The sequence below is a fragment of the Coregonus lavaretus genome, assembly GCF_964263955.1.
Source record: "Coregonus lavaretus genome assembly, chromosome: 37".
In the NCBI taxonomy this organism is placed as follows: Eukaryota; Metazoa; Chordata; class Actinopteri; order Salmoniformes; family Salmonidae; genus Coregonus; species Coregonus lavaretus.
The window spans coordinates 26,753,518-26,775,554 of NC_140024.1; the positions used below are offsets into that span (position 1 = coordinate 26,753,518).

Here is a 22,037-nt window from a genome sequence, read left to right on the forward strand (position 1 = left end):
GAGAAAGAAAATACTGCCATCACTATAACGAGGCTTTCAACTGTCTCAAAATCTCTCTCTAGCAAAAACATCCCCAACTACTTCCAGACTATGCATACTTTAATAAATGAAGAACACATTCCACCACATTCAAAGTCCCCACATCCCCAGCTATAAAGGGCACATTTACAGATGCAATATAACCATAGTCAAGAGACTCAATGAAACAATCTCCTCCCACATGCACTTTGGAAAGCCTTTCCTCTGCGTTGTGTATGTTCAACAGGTAGAATCATGTTCCCTACAGCACTACCTCCCTTCTCTTCCCTTCTCCGAGTCAGGCTGTGAGAGAAAAAACCCCTGGTAAGTGAGTAAATAGTTTTCATTACTTTAAAGCTACTGTCTGCAATAGGTACATCCATTTTTTGACTTTTAAATTAATGATATATAGCCATTGGTTAGGATAACTTGTAGTGTATAAGTTTTTATTTTGATAGTTAATGCTTAAAGCAACTTTTATTAATAGGATGTTTGGATCATACTTAATTGGATAATTGGGGTAATCCGTTTGATAACCATCAGCTTTTGATGTGTACTGTACACACATAGAGTCAACCATTAGATTATCTACATGTACATTTGAATTTGTTTAAGGGATAGGAGTATGTTTCAACTTAACCTCTAACATTTTATTGGCACCTCGCTATCGGCCATAAAAGTGCAATGATGGACAACTTTTCAAAATAGTTTACAAGATGATGAGTATTTCTCTTCAGGACCAAATATTGTAGCCTAATACACACTATTACATAATGGAATATACATGTACATAATGGAATATACATGTACATAATGGAATAAGCAAGGTACAATGCCTCTACATACTTTCAAAGTTGTTTTGAGTTTAGAGATGGAATTGCGGCACAAAGAAGGCAGCGCTTTGGATAAACTCTCAGTTTACAAGATGAATCTGCATTTTTCCCTTTGGTCCACTAATTCAGCGCAGACTAATGCTTTGTTTTTGACGGTTGAGAAACCCAGTAAAAATGTGTGCTGGAATACTACCATCCGGTTGAGATGGATGTTCTATATTTAGGCATAGAACAAACAACACAGCTTTCTAATGTGAACCAAGCCATAATAAAATGTACATTTACGTAACTATGATTATTACTGTGTGTAAGTGTTGATCTTGTATTCTTGACTAAGGGAATAAATTGTAATTCTGATTCATGTCAACAGTCATTGCAGGTTCCATCCACTTCAAACATGTTTCGTGTGTGGATCACACTCTGTCTCCTCTTGCCAGGTAATGCTATCTCTCCACACGTACACCTTTCACTGAAACATCAAAAATCCCCTGATTAATTTTGCCGTAACACCACTACGAGTGGAAGCATGTTTTTGATGTGTCATAACACTACGCTCACTACAATGCATGTCCACTCTACTGCACTTCCAGGGGTAAGCAGCTTCATGATCTACAACACCCTCCACAGCATGTGCTTGGAGGACTTCCCCAAGACGGGCCTGGTTCAGCTGAAGAAATGCAACCTGGACTCGGAGCTCCAGCAGTGGATCTGGAGGGACCAGAGTCTCCTGGAGAGTGTGGGGACCTCCAGGTGCCTGTCGGCCTACCACGCTGAACCTGTCCAGACTGTACCCTGTGAGGGGGTAGAGGACGGGGGACACAGGGGTGATGGGGTGCTGCGGTGGGGGTGTGAGTTGAACAGGCTGATCAGTCAGAACAGTTCTCTGGAGCTCTCCACGGACGGGAAACGACTGACGCTGTCCCACAGGAGCAAGCAGACCAAGTGGAGGTCTCTGGATGAAGGGGATATATGCCAGGAGAGGCTCAGTAAGTCATTGTTGTTACCTCCATATTTTGTAAATCACTTAATTTACATTTCAATTCACTGACTGTTTAACAAATCCTAACGGCATGAAATTGGATCTTTGTGTAAATTGACTTACATGAGTGAAGTTCTAGAATGAGCCAAATAAGTACTCCTGATGTTGAAAATAGTTTTAAATCTTTATCTCCTTTTGAATGATTGACTTTGTCACAAGTTAGCAGTTGTTAGATCGGAACTTTGTGTGAATTGATACAGTATGGGCCTCTCAAACCTAGCCTAGAAGATATTAACTCAATGTCCTTCCACAACAGTCCCTCAGTCATTGTGGCCACCATTTTGTCCGCAGAAAAACTAACACAGGGGATGGTGACGCAACATGTGTTTGTATATTTGTATTGGCCCCTGCAGGATCCAAAAGGGCATCGAGCGATCCCGATGAGTTTGAGGTGAGACCAGCGGAAGAGCAGAAAGCAGGGCCTCCTGGTATGACCGATGAACAGAAAGAGTTCCTCAGATGGTTCTATCGCACTGAGGACCGTAAGTGCCGATCTTTACAGAGCTATTGTACTTTTTCCCCACTACCGAGCTGAGCCAAACTAATGAGGAAGGAAAATAACCAAGCCAGCACAGTACAGATAAGGTTAGCATGACAGTGTGAAAAGGGTATTATTAGTGTTGCATTTGGTTAATGTTGTTTCAGGGTAGCGAACTGATCCATGGCCATTGTTTGGGAAAGTACAAGTAAAACAGATATGATTAATTGTTCTTAAGTAGGCTATGTGATATGACAGCTCTATTACGTTATCCAGCTCCATTACGTTATCCTACTTGAGCAGGTTGTTCTTTCAGTATATACTCAGTTAATCAGTTTTAACTTTTCATGGCACTGCACCACTGTAGTGCTGGTGATGTCTTTTATGTGATCTGATCCCAAAGCCTCCATTAAAGGGATTGGTTATAGTGAAGCACTTTGTCTCTCAGTCAGATTTACATGGTAGTAAACTTTTATTCCCTCCAAGGCTCCAAGTCTGTAAAAAAAAAAGCTGTTAAGTGCACACTTGGTCCAGGTTCTAATGTTTTTTGTCTTTGATCACCACTGAAATTTCCTGTGGGATTATAACGGTGGGAAGATTTTCCGCAGTTACAACTGTGTGTTTTGTTGTCGTCACAGCAACTCCCTGGAAGTTTGCAATGCTGGCTCTGTCCTTCGCTGCCCTTCTGCTGGGCTGTCTGCTTCTGGGAATGGGCTCCATGGCGAACAAGTAAGCACCTATCTAACACTAACTCAACTTAAGTAGACTAATGTCTACCCACTCAACTCAAAAAGACTAATGTAATACACTGTAATTCTATACAAGCAATATCCCATGTGTCTTCAATTATGAAACATGGTGTGGTGAAGATACTTATTGTCAGCAACAGTAAATGATCCAAACAAAGTGTACATCCCAAATAACACCCTATTTCCTAGCCTTATGGCCCCTTGTCAAAAGTAGTGCACTATGTAGGGAATACGGTTCCATTTGGGATGCAACCAAAGGCACTGTGGAACCTAAATACAGGACCTGTTATGGAAGGAAACAAAAGCAATTGCCATATTTGTGCGTGCTGGTCTTGCCATCTTTATTTACACCACAGTGACTACATTTCCCATCATCCTCCACACAGAAATAGGAATAAGATAGCCAAGTACAAGGCTGCAGCTCTGGCCATGAAGCCGGAGGCAGAAGAACTACAGGTCATCGTCACGGAGGTTAGAGGTCAAAGAGCTAACTCAGAGGTCAAACCCGTCAACAGCGCCTCTGTCCAGGTCAGTATGAGCCAATCAGAGAGCCCGGTGAGCCAGGCCAAGCCCCTCCAGGACAACGGGGAGGTAGAGGGCTTCAAACCGGGGGACATTGTGGTGACCTGGAATGACGGGAACGTGTCCAGCCTATACCCCGAGCCTGAGGGGGAAGTGGAGGAGTTGGCAGAGGTAGAGAAAGAGGAGGTAGATGAGGTGGTGGTGGAGGAGGGCCAGTGATGAAGGGATGAAAGAGCGAGAGATAACAGCCAAGTTTCTCAGTACTGCTCCTCTCCAGAGACAGAACAGAAACATTACATTTGACATTTTAGTCATTTAGCAGACGCTCTTATCCAGAGCGACTTACAGTTAGTGAGTGCATACATTTTCATACTGGCCCCCCGTGGGAAACGAACCCACAACCCTGGCGTTGCAAGCACCATGCTCTACCAACTGAGCTACAGGGGACCCTGTAACTCCCATTTACTTAGGCATAACTGTCATTTTAAGTTTTTATTAGATTTTTACCTGTAACTTAAACAACCACTGTCTGTTTAATTACTGTAATGCCCTTTTTATACTACTTTGCTGAGCCGGACCTTACTGTGCTGGCTCAGATATTTTCTTGGTGGATGCGTAACCAGGCCAACGCAGTACAGCTTGACTTGGCTCAGTAGTGTGAAAAGGGTATATAACTACTACAAATAATGCTGTGTACAAGATGTGTAGTATCACATTCATCATTAACAAGTACTTTGTTGGTTGCAGTTTCAGCAATTTTTGGAATATACGTCTACTGTAAACATTGCTGGCCGGCGAAACATCGCAACAAACTATTTGGGATACCAAATATTTTGTAAATGTTGTTTTTTGGTCATGAAGAAGTGCAAAGTGTTGTTTATAGTGTAGTGAAAAGTTTTTGTATGCCATGTGACAGTATGCAGCGACACTTATAAACCATGTGTCATAAGCTATTCAAGAGTAGTCTATTGGGAAACACTGATAAAGGCAACTAAACATGGTCTGAGATAACATATGTTCAGTCACAAGTGCATTAAGATTGGAAGATCAAACTTCTCTTTATACATCTCTTTTGTAATTCTATTTGTAAAGTCTTTTTAGTTCTATGTTGGACACCAGGAAAATTAGCCGACGTCATGGCATCAGCAAATGGGGATCCTAGTATAATCCAAACTCTAATTATCTTGCTGTGAGTATAGTGTAAATGTAAATGTAATGTAAAATGTGGAAAGCTCTTGTGAGAGAGTATGTTTTGGACAGAAAACATAATTCAGTGGGTTAACCTTTGTAAGATACATTTTCATTGTGTTATAAAAGCATTCCACCCATTTCAGTATTTACAATAAGGAAATAAAACTATTCATACCAAAATAGCTCTGTCTTGTAATTTTGATTGGGATGGCATTAGCATACAATAGTATAAAAACCTGTTATTAGTTACAAAAAATGCAACTGCTGTTACACTGATGAGCCTGAGGAGGGCGCCAACAACTCATGAAAACTATGTCTATATGAAGTTAAAGCCCCAATGCAGCCGTTTTAATATCAATATAAAATCATTACTGGGTAGCAATTAAGTACCTTACTGTAATAGATTTCCATTAAAATTGCCAAAAATTGCTTTTTAGCTAAACTATTTCTAAAGCAAGAATTTTGCTAAGACTGTCTGGGAGTGGTCTGAGTTGGGAGGGGAAAACTGAAAACTAGCTGTTATTGGCAGAGATGTTTGGAATGGTCTTTGTTATTGGTCTATTAACCAATTTATAGCATGGTGATGTCACCATGGAAAGCCGAAACTCCCGCCCATGCAAACTTGCTGATTAGAAGGTCCTATGTAGATTGTTTTTTAAACCAGCAACGATCAGGAAATAACACTGATCACATTTTTTACACTTTTACAGTGTTTCATCAACTGTTATACAATACAATATAAAACACAGAAAAAAACTGAATTTTGACTGCACTGGGCCTTTACCTCAAAGATTTACTTGCTACTTACTGTTATGTGTTTACAACGTCAAATAAGTTCAATGTATCTACATAAACAAAATATGTCTTCATTTGATCAAATTAGTTTTCCTTTAAAGCTTATTAAATGTATATCAAAATAGATTTGCATAGTGTTAGTAATCTACACTACAGTGAACATACCATCACCATCATAAGCACTCCAATCCCCACAATACATTTGGCAACTAACATAACTCTGTCCCAGTAACTGACTTTGGCAATATAAATTCAACATTCACAATGACAGTTTAAACACCAGTCCATTACTGTCCATCTCTCAAGGAGCTATGATAATTGCTGTTCCTTCTCTTGACTTGAAGATGCAGTAAGTCATGACGGTGTTTTGGTACACGCTCCAACTTAGTGATGGTGATATCAACCATGACAGCTTCTGCTGCATATGTTGATGGCTTGGTTGTATGTTATTCTGTCTCCATTTTGTTCTGATTTTCGCATTTGACACAGTCCATTGTCTCTTTCATAACATATTTCACAGTTCTCTCACTTGTCCATATTGTAAGCCCCTATGGCAGATTTATCAATAAGTCACTTTAGGCAAGTCAAGGTTGAGTCTCAAGTCTTCGAGCCTGAGTCACTCAGAGTCAAGTCTCAAGTCTCTGAGCACAAATTCAAGTTAAGTCTCAAGTCTGCGCACAAGGCCAAGTTAAGTCTCAGGTCTCTGAGCACAAGTCCAAGTTAAGTCTCAAGTCTCTAAGCACAAGTCCAAGTTAAGTCTCAAGTCTCTAAGCACAAGTCCAAGTTAAGTCTCATGTCTCTGAGCACAAGTCCAAGTTAAGTCTCAAGTCTCTGAGCACAAGTCCAAGTTAAGTCTCAAGTCTCTGAGCACAAGTCCAAGTTAAGTCTCAAGTCTCTGAGCACAAGTCCAAGTTAAGTCTTTCAGCACACGTTTGAGTGAAGCCTCAAATCTCCAGTCTTTAAGCACGATTCCAAATCTGGTCTCATTCTCCATCGAGTCATCAGAAGATTTTGAAGCCCTTGAGCAGCGTCAGCGTGGGTGCCCGCCGTTTGCTCTGGGCCCGTGACGACTTGACTGTCACCAACTTGGCAGTGGCAGGCACGGGGAGCTCCTTGTAGCAGGGGGTGGTGAATGGGGGCACGGTGGCGAGGCTGACCAATGGCTTGTTGTCCTCGCTGATGTAGAGGGGGCGTAACGGGGGGCTCCTCTTGTCACCCGCTCGCCTGGCCTCCCTCACGGCTTCATGGAAGACCCGCTGGACAGACAGAAAGTCCAGGCAAGCAGACACCTCGAAGAACAGGCAGCCGAAACGAGAGGCGAGGGCCGAGCCGTCCATCTTACTCACATGCCTGAAAGACAGAGGGGGAGAGACAGGGTGATGGGGAGTGAGGCGAGAGAGAGGGAGAGAGGGAGAGAGAGAGAGAGAGAGAGAGAGAGAGAGAGATAGAGATATAAGCTGTTCCAAGAGACCATTCCATTCAAATTGTAACGAACCCTGCAGTCTGAGTCGGTTCCTGTCTATGTTACTAGTTTTCTGCTCGGGATCTCCAGTTTCCCGAGGGTTCTGGAACGCTCCCTGCCTGGTTGCCGGGCAACGTTGCTAGGCGGGAGCTCTCTTGATTTCCGCACCTGCATCCCATCAGCAATCTGCACACCTGGTCCTGATCATCACCCTTCTTAGGCTCTGTCCTAACATCCATTCCCTGCCGGATCGTTAGCCATGAACAGTATGTTTATCAGCGGATCAGTCTTAGAGCTTAGAGCATTAGTTTTGTTGTTTTGCACCTTGTTTGCTTGTTGTATGCTTACCTCCGTTTTGTTCTACCTGCAGTCACTCGTCCGGAACCTTCACCCAACCTCTGCCTGATGGTCGGCGGCGGCCGAGCCATCATTGGACCAACTACTGCACCCTCAACAACTCATCCACGCCGCCCGCTCTGTTCCCTGGATTATTCAGCATCACTCGTGGATCAGTTAAATAAACACTCACCTTTGTTTCCACTTACCTTGTCCTGGTCTGCTTCTGGGTTCTGGCTTAGTAAACCGTGACAGAACGATCCGGCCAGTAATGAACCCAGCGGACCTGGACTCTGTTCGCCATGCCATTACCCATCAGGAGAAGATGTTGGGCCATCATGGCACGGTACTACAGGAGATCGCGTTGTCCGTTCGGAACCTTTCTACCGGTCTGACGGAGGTCCAGAACCAGCGCAAGTTTCCGGTGGAGGATCCACTACCGGTTTCACCCATCGCGCCTGCCGCTTCTGGAGCTGTGTCCTTCCGTGAGCCCAAGGTTCCGACGCCGGATAAATATGAGGGGGAGCTGGGAAGATGCCGTTCTTTCCTTATGCAGTGTGGGTTAGTGTTCGATCTACAGCCCTACTCTTATGCCACAGACAAGGCTAGGATAGCCTTTGTGATTGAGTTGCTGCGTGGTCGAGCGCTGGAGTGGGCTTCAGCCGTTTGGGAACGACAGGACCCCTGCATGGCTTCATACCAGGGGTTCACGGCCGAGATGAGGAAGCTCTTCGACCATTCCGTCCGAGGGAGGGACGCAGCTAGGCGCCTGTTTTCGCTTCGCCAAGGAACTCGCAGCGTGGCCGACTTCGTGATCGAGTTCAAGACGTTGGCTGTGGAGAGTGGGTGGAATGAGGAGTCTCTGCAAGCGGCCTTTTACCAGGGTCTGTCGGAGCAGCTCAAGGATGAGTTGATCTCCTATCCGGAGCCTAGTGACCTGGACAGCTTGGTAGCCTTGTCTATTCGGGTGGATAATCGAGTCCGAGAGCGAAGGAGGGAGAAGCAATGGGGCCCGTCCAACCGATCAGCTTCTCAGGTTCCAGTCGGGTCGGGGATTGGACCAGAATACGTCGATCATCGTCCACCACACAGGATTAGTGGAGAGGTCCTGTCTTCCGATTCTGAACCCATGCAAGTGGGGCGGCACGGGTTAACCAAGGAGGAGCGCCAACACAGACGTAGGACTAACTGTTGCCTCTACTGTGGTGGTTCGGGACATTACCTCGCCACTTGTTCCCGGCGGTCGTCAAACTGCGCGGCTCGCTAAAGTTGGGAGGACTTTTAGCGAGCCAGTTTCGACCTCTCAATACCTCTGTCAGACCCCGTTTCCCGGCTACCCTTATGAACAGGAATCAGAGCTTAGCGATTAACGCTTTTATCGATTCAGGTGCCGATGGAAGCTTTCTTGATGCCGAGTTGGTGGAACAGCTGGGGCTTTCCAAGGAGCAATTGCCGGAAGCCATTGAAGCTACCACTCTGAACGGCAGTAGTCTGGCACGTATCACGATGAGGACTGAACCGGTTAAGATGCTGTTGTCGGGGAATCATTCTGAGATGATTTCATTCTTCATTCTGCCGTCTTCCCATGTTCCTCTGGTCCTTGGATACCCCTGGCTGAAGGAACACAATCCCACGTTCGATTGGGTGACGGGCAAGGTAACGAGTTGGAGCCTTGATTGTCATGCTAACTGTCTCAAGACTGCCTGTCCCCATTCGGTTCCCAGTCAGGTGATTGAGGCTAAACCCCCAGATTTGTCCCTGGTTCCCGAGACATATCACGATTTGGGGGAAGTGTTCAGTAAGCAGAAGGCTCTGTCACTCCCTCCCCACCGACCATATGATTGTGCCATCAACCTGTTCCCTGGAGCTGTCTACCCCAAGGGAAGGTTATACAGTATCTCCCGACCTGAACGTGAGGCTTTGGAGACCTACATCAAGGAGTCCCTAGCTGCTGGTCTCGTTCGTCCCTCGTCATCACCCCTGGGGGCAGGATTCTTCTTTGTGGGTAAGAAGGATGGCTCTCTTCGACCGTGTATTGATTATCGGGGGTTGAATGACATCACGGTCAAGAACAAGTATCCCCTGCCCTTGATGAGCTCTGCCTTCGACTCCTTACAGGGTGCTACGGTGTTCACCAAACTAGACCTACGCAATGCGTATCACATGGTCCGGATCAGAGAGGGGGACGAGTGGTTGACGGGTTTCAATACACCGATGGGTCACTTCGAGTATCAGGTGATGCCGTTTGGACTGACCAATGCTCCAGCGGTATTCCAGAGTATGGTGAACGACGTCCTGAGAGATATGATCGGTCTCTTTGTGTTTGTTTACCTGGATGACATTCTGATCTTCTCGAAGGAACCTTCCGACCACGTCCAGCATGTCCGACAGGTTCTGCAGCGATTGTTGGAGAATCGCCTGTTCGTGAAGGCCGAGAAGTGCGAGTTTCACGCCCACACGACATCCTTCCTCGGGTACATCATCTCCAGGGGAGAGATTAGGATGGACCAGGAGAAGGTTAGAGCGGTTCTGGAATGGGCCCAGCCCGGTACGAGATTGCAGCTCCAGAGATTTTTGGGGTTTGCGAATTTCTACCGCAGATTCATCCGGGATTACAGCCGTGTGGCCGCTCCGTTAACTGCCTTGACTTCCAGTATCAGGACCTTCAAGTGGAATTCGGAGGCGGATCGAGCGTTTCTGGATTTGAAGAGGCGATTCACCAACGCACCGATTCTCTCTCAACCGGACACGGCCCGTCAGTTCGTCGTTGAAGTGGACGCGTCTGATGTGGGAGTTGGCGCCATCCTATCGCAGCGATGCTCCACGGACAGTAAACTCCATCCCTGCGCCTACTACTCTCGTCGTCTTTCGCCTGCGGAGAGGAACTACGATGTGGGTAACCGGGAGCTTCTCGCGGTGAAACTTGCCTTGGAGGAGTGGCGCCACTGGTTGGAGGGGGCGGAGCAACCGTTTATTGTCTGGACTGACCACAAGAATCTTGCTTACGTGCAATCGGCTAGACGTCTCAACTCCCGTCAGGCCAGGTGGGCGTTGTTTTTCGGACGATTCAATTTTTCCCTGACGTTCCGACCTGGATCTAAGAACGGCAAGGCGGACGCCTTGTCCCGGATGTTCTCCAAGACGGAGGAGAGTGGGTCCAAGACCGAGACGATTCTCCCCCGGAACTGTGTCGTGGGAGCAGTTATGTGGAAGATTGAGGAGGAGGTGATGGCGGCCCTTCGGACGCAGCCCGGTCCCGGTAACGGTCCACCCGGTCGGTTGTTTGTGCCTGAGTCGGTTCGTCCTGCTGTCCTCAAATGGTCCCACGCCAGCAAGATGGCTTGTCACCCTGGCGTGGCTCGGACGATGGCGTTTCTTCGCAGACGTTTTTGGTGGCCTGCCATGGCCGAGGATACTCGGGGTTTTGTTGCTGCCTGTCCAGTGTGTGCGCAGAATAAGAGTACCAATCGGCCCAGCTCTGGACTACTTCACCCCCTTCCTATTCCCCGGCGACCATGGTCGCATCTGGCCCTGGACTTTGTCACTGGGTTGCCCTCTTCTGAGGGGAACACGGTCGTTCTGACTATCGTGGACAGATTCAGCAAGTTCGCCCACTTTGTGCCAATTGCCAAGCTTCCCTCTGCCTCGGAGACGTCCGAGATCCTGGTTAGGGAGGTTTTCAGGGTCCACGGTTTGCCCAGTGATATCGTTTCCGACCGTGGCCCTCAGTTTACCTCTGCTGTCTGGAAGTCCTTCTGTTTGGCCATTGGAGCTACAGTCAGTCTCACATCTGGTTTTCACCCCCAATCTAATGGTCAGGCGGAGAGAGCCAACCAGAAGATGGAATCCACGCTACGCTGCCTTGTCTCCTCCAACCCCACCTCCTGGGCCTCTCAGTTGCCTTGGGTTGAGTATGCCCACAATACTCTCCCTACATCTGCCACTGGGATGTCTCCCTTCCAGTGCCTGTATGGCTACCAACCTCCCTTGTTCCCTTCTCAGGAGAAGGAGCTCTCAGTGCCCTCTGTTCAGGCCCATATTCGTCGTTGCCACCGGACCTGGCATCGGGCCAGAAAGGCACTCCTTAGAGTTTCGGACCGGTATCAGCTCCAGTCGAATCGTCGCCGGATTCCCGCTCCCACCTATACCATCGGAGATAGGGTCTGGTTGGCCACACGGGATCTTCCTTTACGGACTGAGTCTAGGAAGTTGTCACCGAAGTTCATTGGTCCGTTTGTGGTGGAGAAGGTGATCAATCCGGTGGCAGTTCGACTCAAACTACCGAGAACGCTCAGAGTCCATCCCACCTTTCATGTCTCCTGCCTCAAGCCTGTTCTCCTCAGTCCTCTGTTGCCTCCTCCGCCTCCTCCTCCTCCTCCTCGGATGATCGGAGGTGGTCCTGCCTACACGGTGCGACGCATCATGGATTCCAGACGGCGGGGCCGGGGTTTCCAGTATCTCGTGGACTGGGAGGGGTATGGTCCTGAAGAGAGGAGTTGGATTCCGCGGCGACAGATCCTGGATGCTGACCTCATTCGTGACTTCTACCGCCTCCATCCTGGCGCTCCGGGGAGTCCGCCCGGTGGCGTTCGTCGGAGGGGGGGTACTGTAACGAACCCTGCAGTCTGAGTCGGTTCCTGTCTATGTTACTAGTTTTCTGCTCGGGATCTCCAGTTTCCCGAGGGTTCTGGAACGCTCCCTGCCTGGTTGCCGGGCAACGTTGCTAGGCGGGAGCTCTCTTGATTTCCGCACCTGCATCCCATCAGCAATCTGCACACCTGGTCCTGATCATCACCCTTCTTAGGCTCTGTCCTAACATCCATTCCCTGCCGGATCGTTAGCCATGAACAGTATGTTTATCAGCGGATCAGTCTTAGAGCTTAGAGCATTAGTTTTGTTGTTTTGCACCTTGTTTGCTTGTTGTATGCTTACCTCCGTTTTGTTCTACCTGCAGTCACTCGTCCGGAACCTTCACCCAACCTCTGCCTGATGGTCGGCGGCGGCCGAGCCATCATTGGACCAACTACTGCACCCTCAACAACTCATCCACGCCGCCCGCTCTGTTCCCTGGATTATTCAGCATCACTCGTGGATCAGTTAAATAAACACTCACCTTTGTTTCCACTTACCTTGTCCTGGTCTGCTTCTGGGTTCTGGCTTAGTAAACCGTGACACAAATATAACTTACCCAGAACTCGGTGACCATGTTCTCAGAACTTAAGATATACATTTTCTAGACACGTTTCATGGGAACATTGCAAGAACATTTACATTTATGTGTCCAGTTTTCTGTCGGTTCTGAGAATATTCCATCAATGTCCCACCAAACATACATAGAACATTGTTGCCATGTTCTCAGAACATAAGATATGAATGTTCTAGACACGTTTCATGGGAACGTTGCAAGAACATTCATGTGTCCAGTTTTCTGAGCGTTAAGAGTATATTCCATCAACGTCCCACCAAACATACACAGAACATGGTTGCCATATTCTCAGAACATAATATATTAATATTCGGGCCTCCCGAGTGGCGCAGCGGTCTAAGGTACTGCATCGCAGTGCTAGAGGTGTGACTACAGACCCGGGTTCGTTCCCTGGCTGTGTCACAACCGGCCGTGATCGGGAGTCCCATAGGGTGGTGCACAATTGGCCCAGCATCGTTAGGGAAGGGTTTGGCTGGGTGGCTTTACTTGGCTCATTGCGCTCTAGTGACTCCTTGTGGCGGGCCGTGCGCCTGCAAGCTGACCTCAGTCATCAGTTGAACAGTGTTTCCTCCGACACATTGGTGCGGTTGGCTTCCAGGTTAAGTGGGCGGGTGTTAAGAAGCACGGTTTGGCGGGTCATGTTTCGGGGGACACATGACTCGACCTTCACCTCCTGAGCCTGTTGGGGAGTTGCAGCGATGAGACAAGATCAAAATTGGGGAGAAAAAGGGGGTAAAAAATATATTTAAAAGAATATATTAATGTTCATTTCATGGGCAATGTTGCAAGAACATTTCTGTCTATCAGTTGTCAGGACGTCATCTGATGGAACCGAAGAAATGTTGTCTCCCCTAAAAATGTAATTACACATCATGCTTTGTTACTAGCAACATGACAACGTCTTACACTTAGAAGAAAAAAATAAGATGTGTTGGAGTGGCTATAAGTCTGCTGGCCAATATTGCTTCATAAATGTATGCACATGATATGTTTTGGTTAAATATAGCAACATGACGATGTCTTACACTGGGAGACACATATAAGTGGTTGGAGTCTTGCCATGAATCAACTTTACTGGAAGTGCTTCAATACACATTAGTCTTTCCATAAACACCAGCTAAGAGGCCTTGGGTTGCCACACATGCAGCAGTGGTGGTGGTGTGCATTAACATTGAGTAGGACTGACATGATGTTTCATTTCAGGCTTTCAGATGAGTACCAGAAGTAGGCCTACAGCTGCAAAACACTTTGATGTTACTTGAGAGGCTATGGGCCAAAACATAACTTTTCAGATGGCATCGCTCCTCCTTGAAGCACTGTCGGCACGGACCAAGACATGCCTTGGCTTTTAGAGTATGTTATGTCGTTGTGGTGTGGGTTTGAATCGCAGGTCCGCTTTGGTGGGGATGAACCAGGTTATATTGGGAAGCGTGCATGTACAGTAAGCCTATTTCTAATTAAATGCACCTGTCTCTTTCCATGTCCACCAGCCATGTCTCTAACAGTCTTAAACAGACATCTTGGCATGCAAGACTTCTACACCGGTATCTCTCCATATCTATCTACTGTGGTATGTATCACTGCTACTTGCTATGCTGATATGAGCCAGTAGTGAGCTCTGAGTGCCTGCAGTTGCAGTACACATCCTTAGTAGCTACAGTTGAAGTCCGAAGTTTACATACACTTAGGTTGGAGTCATTAAAACTTGTTTTTCAACCACTCCACAAAATTCTTGTTAACAAACTATAGTTTTGGCAAGTCGGTTAGGACATCTACTTTGTGTATAACACAAGTCATTTTTCCAACAATTGTTTACAGACAGATTATTTCACTTATAATTCACTGTATCACAATTCCACATTGTCAGAAGTTTACATACAATAAATTGACTGTGCCTTAAACAGCTTGGAAAATACCAGAAAATGATGTCATGGCTTTAGAAGCTTTTGATAGGCTAATTGCATAATTTGAGTCAATTGGAGGTGTACGTGTGGATGTATTTCAAGGCCTACCTTCAAACTCATTGCCTCTTTGCTTAACATCATGGGAAAATAAAAAGAAATCAGCCAAGACCTCAGAAAATAAATTGTAGACCTCCACAAGTCTGGTTCATCCTTGGGAGCAATTTCCAAACGCCTGAAGGTACCATGTTCATCTGTACAAACAATAGTAAGCAAGTATAAACACCATGGGACCACGCAGCCGTCAGACCGCTAAGGAAGGAGACGCATTCTGTCTCCTACAGATGAACGTACTTTGGTGAGAAAGGTGCAAATCAATCCCAGAACAACAACAAAGGACCTTGTGAAGATGCTGGAGGAAACAGGTACAAAAGTATCTATAGCCACAGTAAAACTAGTCCTTTATCGACATAACCTGAAAGGCCGCTCAGCAAGGAAGAAGCCACTGCTCCAAAACCGCCATAAAAAAGCCAGACTACAGTTTGCAACTGCACATGGCGACAAAGATCGTACTTTTTGGAGAAATGTCCTCTGGTCTGATGAAACAAAAATAGAACTGTTTGGCCATAATGACCATTGTTATGTTTGGAGGAAAAAGGGGGGGCTTGCAAGCCAAAGAACACCGTCCCAACCGTGAAGAACAGGGGTGGCAGCATCATGCTGTGGGGTGCTTTGCTGCAGGAGGGACTGGTGCACTTCACAAAATAGATGGCATCATGAGGAAGGAAAATTATGTGGATATATTAAAGCAACATCTCAAGACATCAGTCAGGAAGTTAAAGCTTGGTCTTCCAAATGGACAATGACCCCAAGCATACTTCCAAAGTTGTGGCAAATGTCTTAAGGACAACAAAGTCAAGGTATTGGAGTGGCCATCACAAAGCCCTGACCTCAATCCTATAGAAAATTTGTAGGCAGAACTGAAAAAGCGTGTGTGAGCAGGGAGGCCTACAAACCTGACTCAGTTACACCAGCTCTGTCAGGAGGAATGGGCCAAAATTCACCCAACTTATTGTGGGAAGCTTGTGGAAGGCTACCCGAAACGTTTGACTCAAGTTAAACAATTTAAAGGCAATGCTACCAAATACTAATTGTGTGTATGTAAACTTCTGACCCACTGGGAATGTGATAAAATAAATAAAAGCTGAAATAAATCATTCTCTCTACTATTATTCTGACCTTTCACATTCTTAAAATAAAGTGGTGATCCTAACTGACCTAAGACAGGGAATATTTACTAGGATTAAATGTCAGGAATTGTGAAAAACGGAGTTGAAATGTATTTGGCTAAGATGTTTGGACCGCCTCCCGAGTGGCGCAGCGGTCTAAGGCACTGCACTGCAGTGCTTGAGGCGTCACTACAGCCCCGGGTTCGATCGCAGGCTGTGTCACAGCCGACCGTGACCGGGAGACCCATGAGGCGGCGCACAATTGGCCCAGCGTCATCTGGGTTAGTGGAGGGTTTGGCCAGCCATGATTTCCTTGTCCCATCGCGCTCTAGCGACTCCTTGTGGCGGGCCAGGTGCCTGCAAGCTGACATCGGTCGCCAGTTGTACGGTGTTTCCTCCGACACATTGGTGCGGCTGGCTTCCGGGTTAAGCGAGCTGTGTGTCAAGAAGCAGTGTGGCTTGGCAGGGTTGTGTTTCGGAGGACGCATGGCTCTCGACCTTCGCCTCTCCCGAGTCCGTACAGGAGTTTCAGCGATGGGACAAGACTGTAACTACCAATTGGATATCATTAAAGTGGGGAGAAAAAGGGGTAAAAAGTGTTATTTTAAATGCTGTTTGGACCTCTTGGCATAATGCCTCAAGCATTACACTAACAGACGAGTAGTTGCGGGTTCGAGTCCCACTCGGACTTCCATCCCCCCCCCCCCCCCCCCCAATTCCCTGCTCACCTGTATCTCTCCATGTCCAGCTTGTTGCCCAGCAGTATAATGGGGGTCTCGGGCTGCAGGGACTTGGTGTGGACGGTGACGGCCTCCAGGTACTGTTGGCAGCCCTCGAAGCTCCGTCTGTTGTCTATGCTGTAGACTACAAGGAAGGCACTGGCCCACGAGAGGTAGCTTTCACAGTTCACTGGGCCATCCTGAAGGTAGACAAGGAGAAAAGGTAATTACTTCAAAACAATTAGTGGCATGTTAGCAAAGGCTTTAGAAGACCTATTCTATTCTAAATAAATCAATATGTCTTCAAATGGTATCCATTTGCACATAGATTCATTTAAACAGAAATTCTGTCATCGTGGCCTGGCTCTTCTGGTGGTAATGCCCCAGCCTCCGGCACACACGTCTACAGGTTTGAATCCGACCTACTGCCCTTTGACGCAACCTCTATCTTTCCTCACTATCATCCTCTCTCTCTCAATACAAATCTGAAAACCTTATGTTCTTCTGTCACAATTTCCAACCGCACACAACACCCACAGAAACACACAACAGGCTGGTACTCGGAGCAGCACAGCGTCAGCAGCAGAGGAGCAGTTCTTTGAGGCACTGAACCTGGAGCAGTTCAGTGCCTCAAAGGCACAATGGCAGTAGTATAGTCTTTCAAAATAGACTAGTCCCACCTGGTCAGCTGTGTCCATGACTTTCACAACGACAGGCTGTTGGTCCACCATCTCCTCAGAAGAGTAAGTATCCTCTAGATGGCAGTGAACACAACATGGAGGTCACAACATGGGACCCAACATCACAATACAGTCATTCATGTGTCAATATGAACACGTTTATTGTACATTTCTCTGAAAGTGCATCTGCCAACTTCTTGTATAGTTAGTGTATAAAAACTATTACAGAGGTGTTCCAATGTCCATATTAGCATACCATAAAAGGCCCAATGCACTGTGGGATTCTAAACGGTACTAGAGGGGGTGTTAGGACAGCGCCTACATTATTTACTTAACAGGGATATTTCTTGACAATTGCATTTTATTTCAGAAGGTAACAAATGGAAGCTTACCTAGATTGGGGTCATATTCACTGATGAAGCGCTTGGTGAGAAACTTGACAGTCAACGCTGAAGAGAGAAAAGAGAAACATTCACTTCCTGTTTAGATTCAGCTCTTTGTTGTCAGTCTGTCACACTGTACAATCTAGTGTCCCAAATGGGGCATGGGAACCCTGTTTTTATATAAACACCCCCATGAAATATCAGATAGGAGTAGATTGGTTTTCATGAATAACAAACTATCAAAACTGGGACTATCGAAACTGGAATAACATGTCAACAAAACTGGGATCTAATCCACTACAAATACTAGGGATGACAAATCAAGGCATCAAATCAAATCAAATCGTAAAACGGGTGGGCCACCTGATTTTCCCGAGCCCATCACTCCGAGGACGACCACATTGACCTCAGGTTGTCCCCCCTCAGGGATAGCAGAGAAGTTACAGCTCCTTGCCTTCCCAAACATCAGTGACATCTTTAAAGACTAAAACCCAGGCACACAAGTTTTCAAAACAGACCCAAGTAACATGATTTTTATTCAGTGCCCACATGCATTATTCAGAATATTTTTACAATAAAACAACAACACATCATAACCAAATAATATAGATGTTTATAACGGTATCACAAACACTCATATTAATGCATATGGATGATAGTCTCCTATACAGGAAACACAAATAACGCCCAAGTTGGACGTTTCCATAACGTTCCAATATAACCGCACCTTACCTTAAAATAATTCCTCAGAGTACCTTGAAGACTGTAGAAGAAGTGTATCTGCTAGTTGGTTTGATGTGGTTAAAAATGTTTCATTATTACGTTTAAATTAATATGAATCCAAATGCAATAAGAACATCCCAACGAGTTTTTAGAACGCGCTCTTAAATCTTGTCCGATAATGAGGATGCTCATACTCGATGGTGAAAGGAGCGCGAGCGGCTCCCTGCGTGCGCAGCTGGAAGGACCTTGCGTCGAGTAGAGGAATCGATGAACATTTGCTGAAGAATGTTGCTGCTTTGCCAAACTCCATTTAAGGGAACCGAGGTGAGGTCTCTCATAATTATTCTACATGCAGTGAGATATGATTTGGCAAGGTAGGCCTACCCCATCTCCAACTAACTTAATTGACAAGAAACAAGGACATCAAGAAAATGGTTGTAATGTCAGTTAGTTGTTGAGATGGTTGGATTGCATCCAGTGAGTGAGTGATTCTGATGAAGTCTTGATGCAACATATTTTCCTTCACAGATAATCACATAACTTCACAGTTAATACTTTGCACATGTTAAGGTAACTGCTTGTGTAATAGATTCAAACCTGACATATTTGAACAGAAAGAACAAAGGAAAGCTACCTTTTGACATACTGGAGTTGGTTTCCCCCTTTACCCTTTCATGAATGAGAACTCCACTTCCCCCTCAATCTCTACATTGGTGGTAAAGGTGGTCTCTGGTCTCTGTTGGAAGAGCGCCCCTGTTTGTATTGGGTGGATGGCCGAGAGAGAGAGGAGTAATTATGTAGCCTTGTATGTAAACATTTACATTATCTTTATAGGGGGTGAGCGATTTATACTACAAGGACTGGTAGCATGCTGTTGTCATGGGCAACAGATCCCTAACAGACAAGGTTACTAAGAATTTAACTGTTTGGAATAATAGTTTCGTATAACAAATGTGACCTTGTGGAACAATCTATTGTTGTCTCTCACCTTTGCCCAACCGCTCCAAGGCCAAGAGTTCTGACATTTTCCGCTGGCACAAACTGTCAGCCTCACAGACAAAGACCAATAAATCATCAGCATAACTGTACTGCTGTGCCCATCCACTCACCCACTGCCATCCGACCCATCTCCCCTTTCCAGCAGGTCAACACTAGATTCCCCTCTGGCTGCATGCCATCATAATGTATTACAACTGTGCCACACGTTGCCTAACTGCTATCTATAGCCTCTGCTATTCTCGTAGCTGTGAAGTGCGATACAAACAGTGGATACTCTGTCAACTGCATCTGCTCTGCGCAGAGGAGAGGAAAGGGGGGATTCGGTCTAGCTGCTACTGTACCTAAAGGAAATATCATGGATAAAATGCCATGCTAGGACATGAGGTATTTTGATCTGACTCAGCCCTTCGTCCCTCTTGACAAATGCAAATTTGCTGTTTGAACACTTCGATTGAGGTGATGGAGTCAAACAGCTGCCCGGGCTCAGGGACCGACAGTGACGAGCCTGCCCTCTGCAAGCCTTTGGACACAGGGATGGACAGCCTGAAAGTGAGAGTTGACGGGAGCGTTTTTGTGGTGAACAAAGCCCTACTCGAGCAGCACTGTGAGTACTTCCGAGCCCTCTTCCAGTCGGGAATGCGGGAATGCCAACAGGATGAGGTCCACCTGCAAGGGCTGAGTGCCCGGGGATTTGTGTTGGCGCTCCGCGTCCTGGACGGGGATCGCCCCATCCTGGGTGGTGACGAGATCGTGGAAGCCATCGAGTGCTCCGCCTTTCTACAGATGGAGTCCGTGACAAAGCACCTGATCAATATCATCAACTCAGAGAATTGCTTGTTGATGTACCACACGGCCGCGACCTACGGTTTGTTGGATCTGGCCCATCAAGCTGCTTTATTCATTAAAGACATGTACTCAGACCTGAAGGAGGATGTTGTGAGCACCTTATCAGAAGACCTAGTGGAGTACGTTGAGTCTCTCATCCCCAGTCGGTACGTCACAGTCTGCAGCCACTCTCCTACCGTCGAGCAGCTCCAGGACTGTCAGAGGACGGTCTGCTACCTGGATGACGAAGATAGAGAGTGGAAGGTGCTGAGTCACCTACCCTTAAACACAAGCACCACGATGGCAGGTGTGACCGTGCTAGACAACAAGCTGTACATTATAGGAGGCGTCCATGACGTCAGCAAGAAAGTCGTGGACTCTGGCTTCTGCTACGACCCAGAGAGTGACTCCTGGTCCACTATTTTGAGTCCCCAGCAGCTACGCTACAACTTTACGTTAGTGGGCCACGAAGGCTGCCTCTACGCCATCGGTGGGGAGTTCGACAGGAAGTCCATGGCATTGGTGGAGAAGTACAGCGTCTCCGCAGCCACCTGGCGCTTCGCCGCTAATCTCCCCTGCCGAGCCGCCAACGTGGCCTCCACCAAAGCCATGAGCCGCATCTTCATCTGCCTCTGGAAGCCCAAGGGCGCTACGGAGATCCACGAGTACGTTCCTGAGAGGGACCAATGGGTCCTGGTCACCACGCTGGTCCGTGACCAGAGCTATGGCCACTGCATGGTGGGCCACAGGGACAATCTGTATGTAATGCGCAACGGGCCCTGCGAAGACTTCCTGATGTGCGTGATGGACTGCTATAACCTGACTATGGGTCAGTGGACGGCCTTGCCAGGGCAATACGCAAACAGTAAAGGAGCCCTGTTCACCTCGGTAGTAAGAGGGGACTCAGTGTTCACCCTCAACCGCATGAGGACGACGGAGTTTGCCGTAGAGGAGTATAGATGGAAAACTAAGAGGGAGACGAAAGGCTTCGGGCGAATCGGCTCCATGTACACGTTTCTCATGAGACTGCCCAAGGCCAAGACTGTGGGAAACACTGAGGTGTTGACGGACGGGCTGGAGTTTGGGAATCGGATTGACCACAGACGCAGAGACTCTCTGCTGCAATGCTTCGACTGACTTCCTGTGAATAAGTTTAGTATTTTAATATCTCCAGACAAACCAACAACTTGTTGTGTGCAGTTGTTTCACTCTCAGAGACAGGACAATTAACTAGAACGCTTTGACTGACTTCCTGTGAATTGGTTTAGTCTGTTACTTCGGCCACTTTCAGTAGGCAAACGTTGTGGAAGATTGCAGAAAGAAATGTCTTGAATACAGCTGACATGATTCCTTTTTCTACATGTCAGAGAGGCATGTTTGCTCTTCATAACATATTTATATCTGAATATTACATAGCATTGTACCATTCTGAATGGTCTAAAGATGTAAATGTCAGAGACAACTGTAATTTGTAAAACATTCAAGTTTGCTGCATTCATAACAAGTCAAAAACTCGGAACCTCTGAGTTAAAATGTACTTCAGTTATTTGCGTAGAGCTTCCTATTGGTTGATTCAGATACTTTCCAAGTGGTAAACTCTGGTATTGTCTTTCTACAACGAGTTTCTAAGTCAGAAATATCAGTTTCCTAGTTTCGGCATGTCATGAATGCAGCATATCTTCCAAGAACAATTAAATAGCATTTAAGAAACTATAATAATATTGACTTCCATAGTTCTTGGTTAATGTTGCCTCAAGTAACCTTCTGGGTAATTTGACTCGGTATCCAAGTGTAGTGTACTATAAAGTTTACTATAATTAAGTGATTCATTACATTGAGTGGATACAGCCATATCAGAGAGCTCTTTCCATGGAAACCAAACACATGTTCAGTAATGTACGTAAAGACTGAAATACTTTTCCTGTTTTTACAACAAACAAACCATTTAT

The 22,037-nt window shown here is 46.5% G+C and overlaps 3 protein-coding genes and 2 long non-coding RNA genes across 6 annotated transcripts; 4 read left to right on the top strand and 1 right to left on the bottom strand.

Annotated features, from left to right (window-relative positions):
• Positions 1-252: 252 nt before the first annotated feature.
• On the top strand, positions 253-5,012 carry LOC311111672 (uncharacterized protein). 2 transcript variants are annotated; one of them, XM_084154461.1, is made up of 6 exons: positions 253-342; positions 1,222-1,288; positions 1,442-1,837; positions 2,244-2,372; positions 3,007-3,097; positions 3,504-5,012. In XM_084154461.1, exons 2-6 carry the CDS (start codon positions 1,249-1,251, stop codon positions 3,856-3,858), a joined length of 1,011 nt encoding a protein of 336 aa, XP_084010587.1. In that variant the 5' UTR covers positions 253-342; positions 1,222-1,248; the 3' UTR covers positions 3,859-5,012. The 2 variants fall into 2 exon arrangements, with proteins under 2 accessions (XP_084010587.1, XP_084010588.1); XM_084154462.1 differs by having other exon boundaries at positions 260-346.
• Positions 5,013-5,869: 857 nt separating this feature from the next.
• rasl12 (RAS-like, family 12) lies at positions 5,870-18,016 on the bottom strand (the record flags this gene model as incomplete). Its single annotated transcript, XM_084154463.1, has 5 exons — positions 5,870-6,975; positions 16,488-16,678; positions 17,159-17,232; positions 17,551-17,607; positions 17,905-18,016. The coding sequence occupies 5 exons, from the start codon at positions 18,014-18,016 to the stop codon at positions 6,627-6,629; spliced, it is 783 nt and encodes a 260-aa protein (XP_084010589.1). The 3' UTR covers positions 5,870-6,626.
• LOC311111675 lies at positions 7,144-7,627 on the top strand. Its single transcript, XR_014610785.1, has 2 exons — positions 7,144-7,353; positions 7,458-7,627. It is a non-coding gene; the product is annotated as an uncharacterized lncRNA (long non-coding RNA).
• Positions 11,281-12,547, top strand: LOC311111674. The gene is made up of 2 exons (XR_014610784.1): positions 11,281-12,273; positions 12,378-12,547. It is a non-coding gene; the product is annotated as an uncharacterized lncRNA (long non-coding RNA).
• Positions 18,017-19,686: 1,670 nt separating the features above from the next.
• kbtbd13a (kelch repeat and BTB domain containing 13a) lies at positions 19,687-21,225 on the top strand (the record flags this gene model as incomplete). Its single annotated transcript, XM_084154396.1, has 1 exon — positions 19,687-21,225. One exon carries the CDS (start codon positions 19,687-19,689, stop codon positions 21,223-21,225), a length of 1,539 nt encoding a protein of 512 aa, XP_084010522.1.
• Between the last annotated feature and the right edge of the window lie 812 nt (positions 21,226-22,037).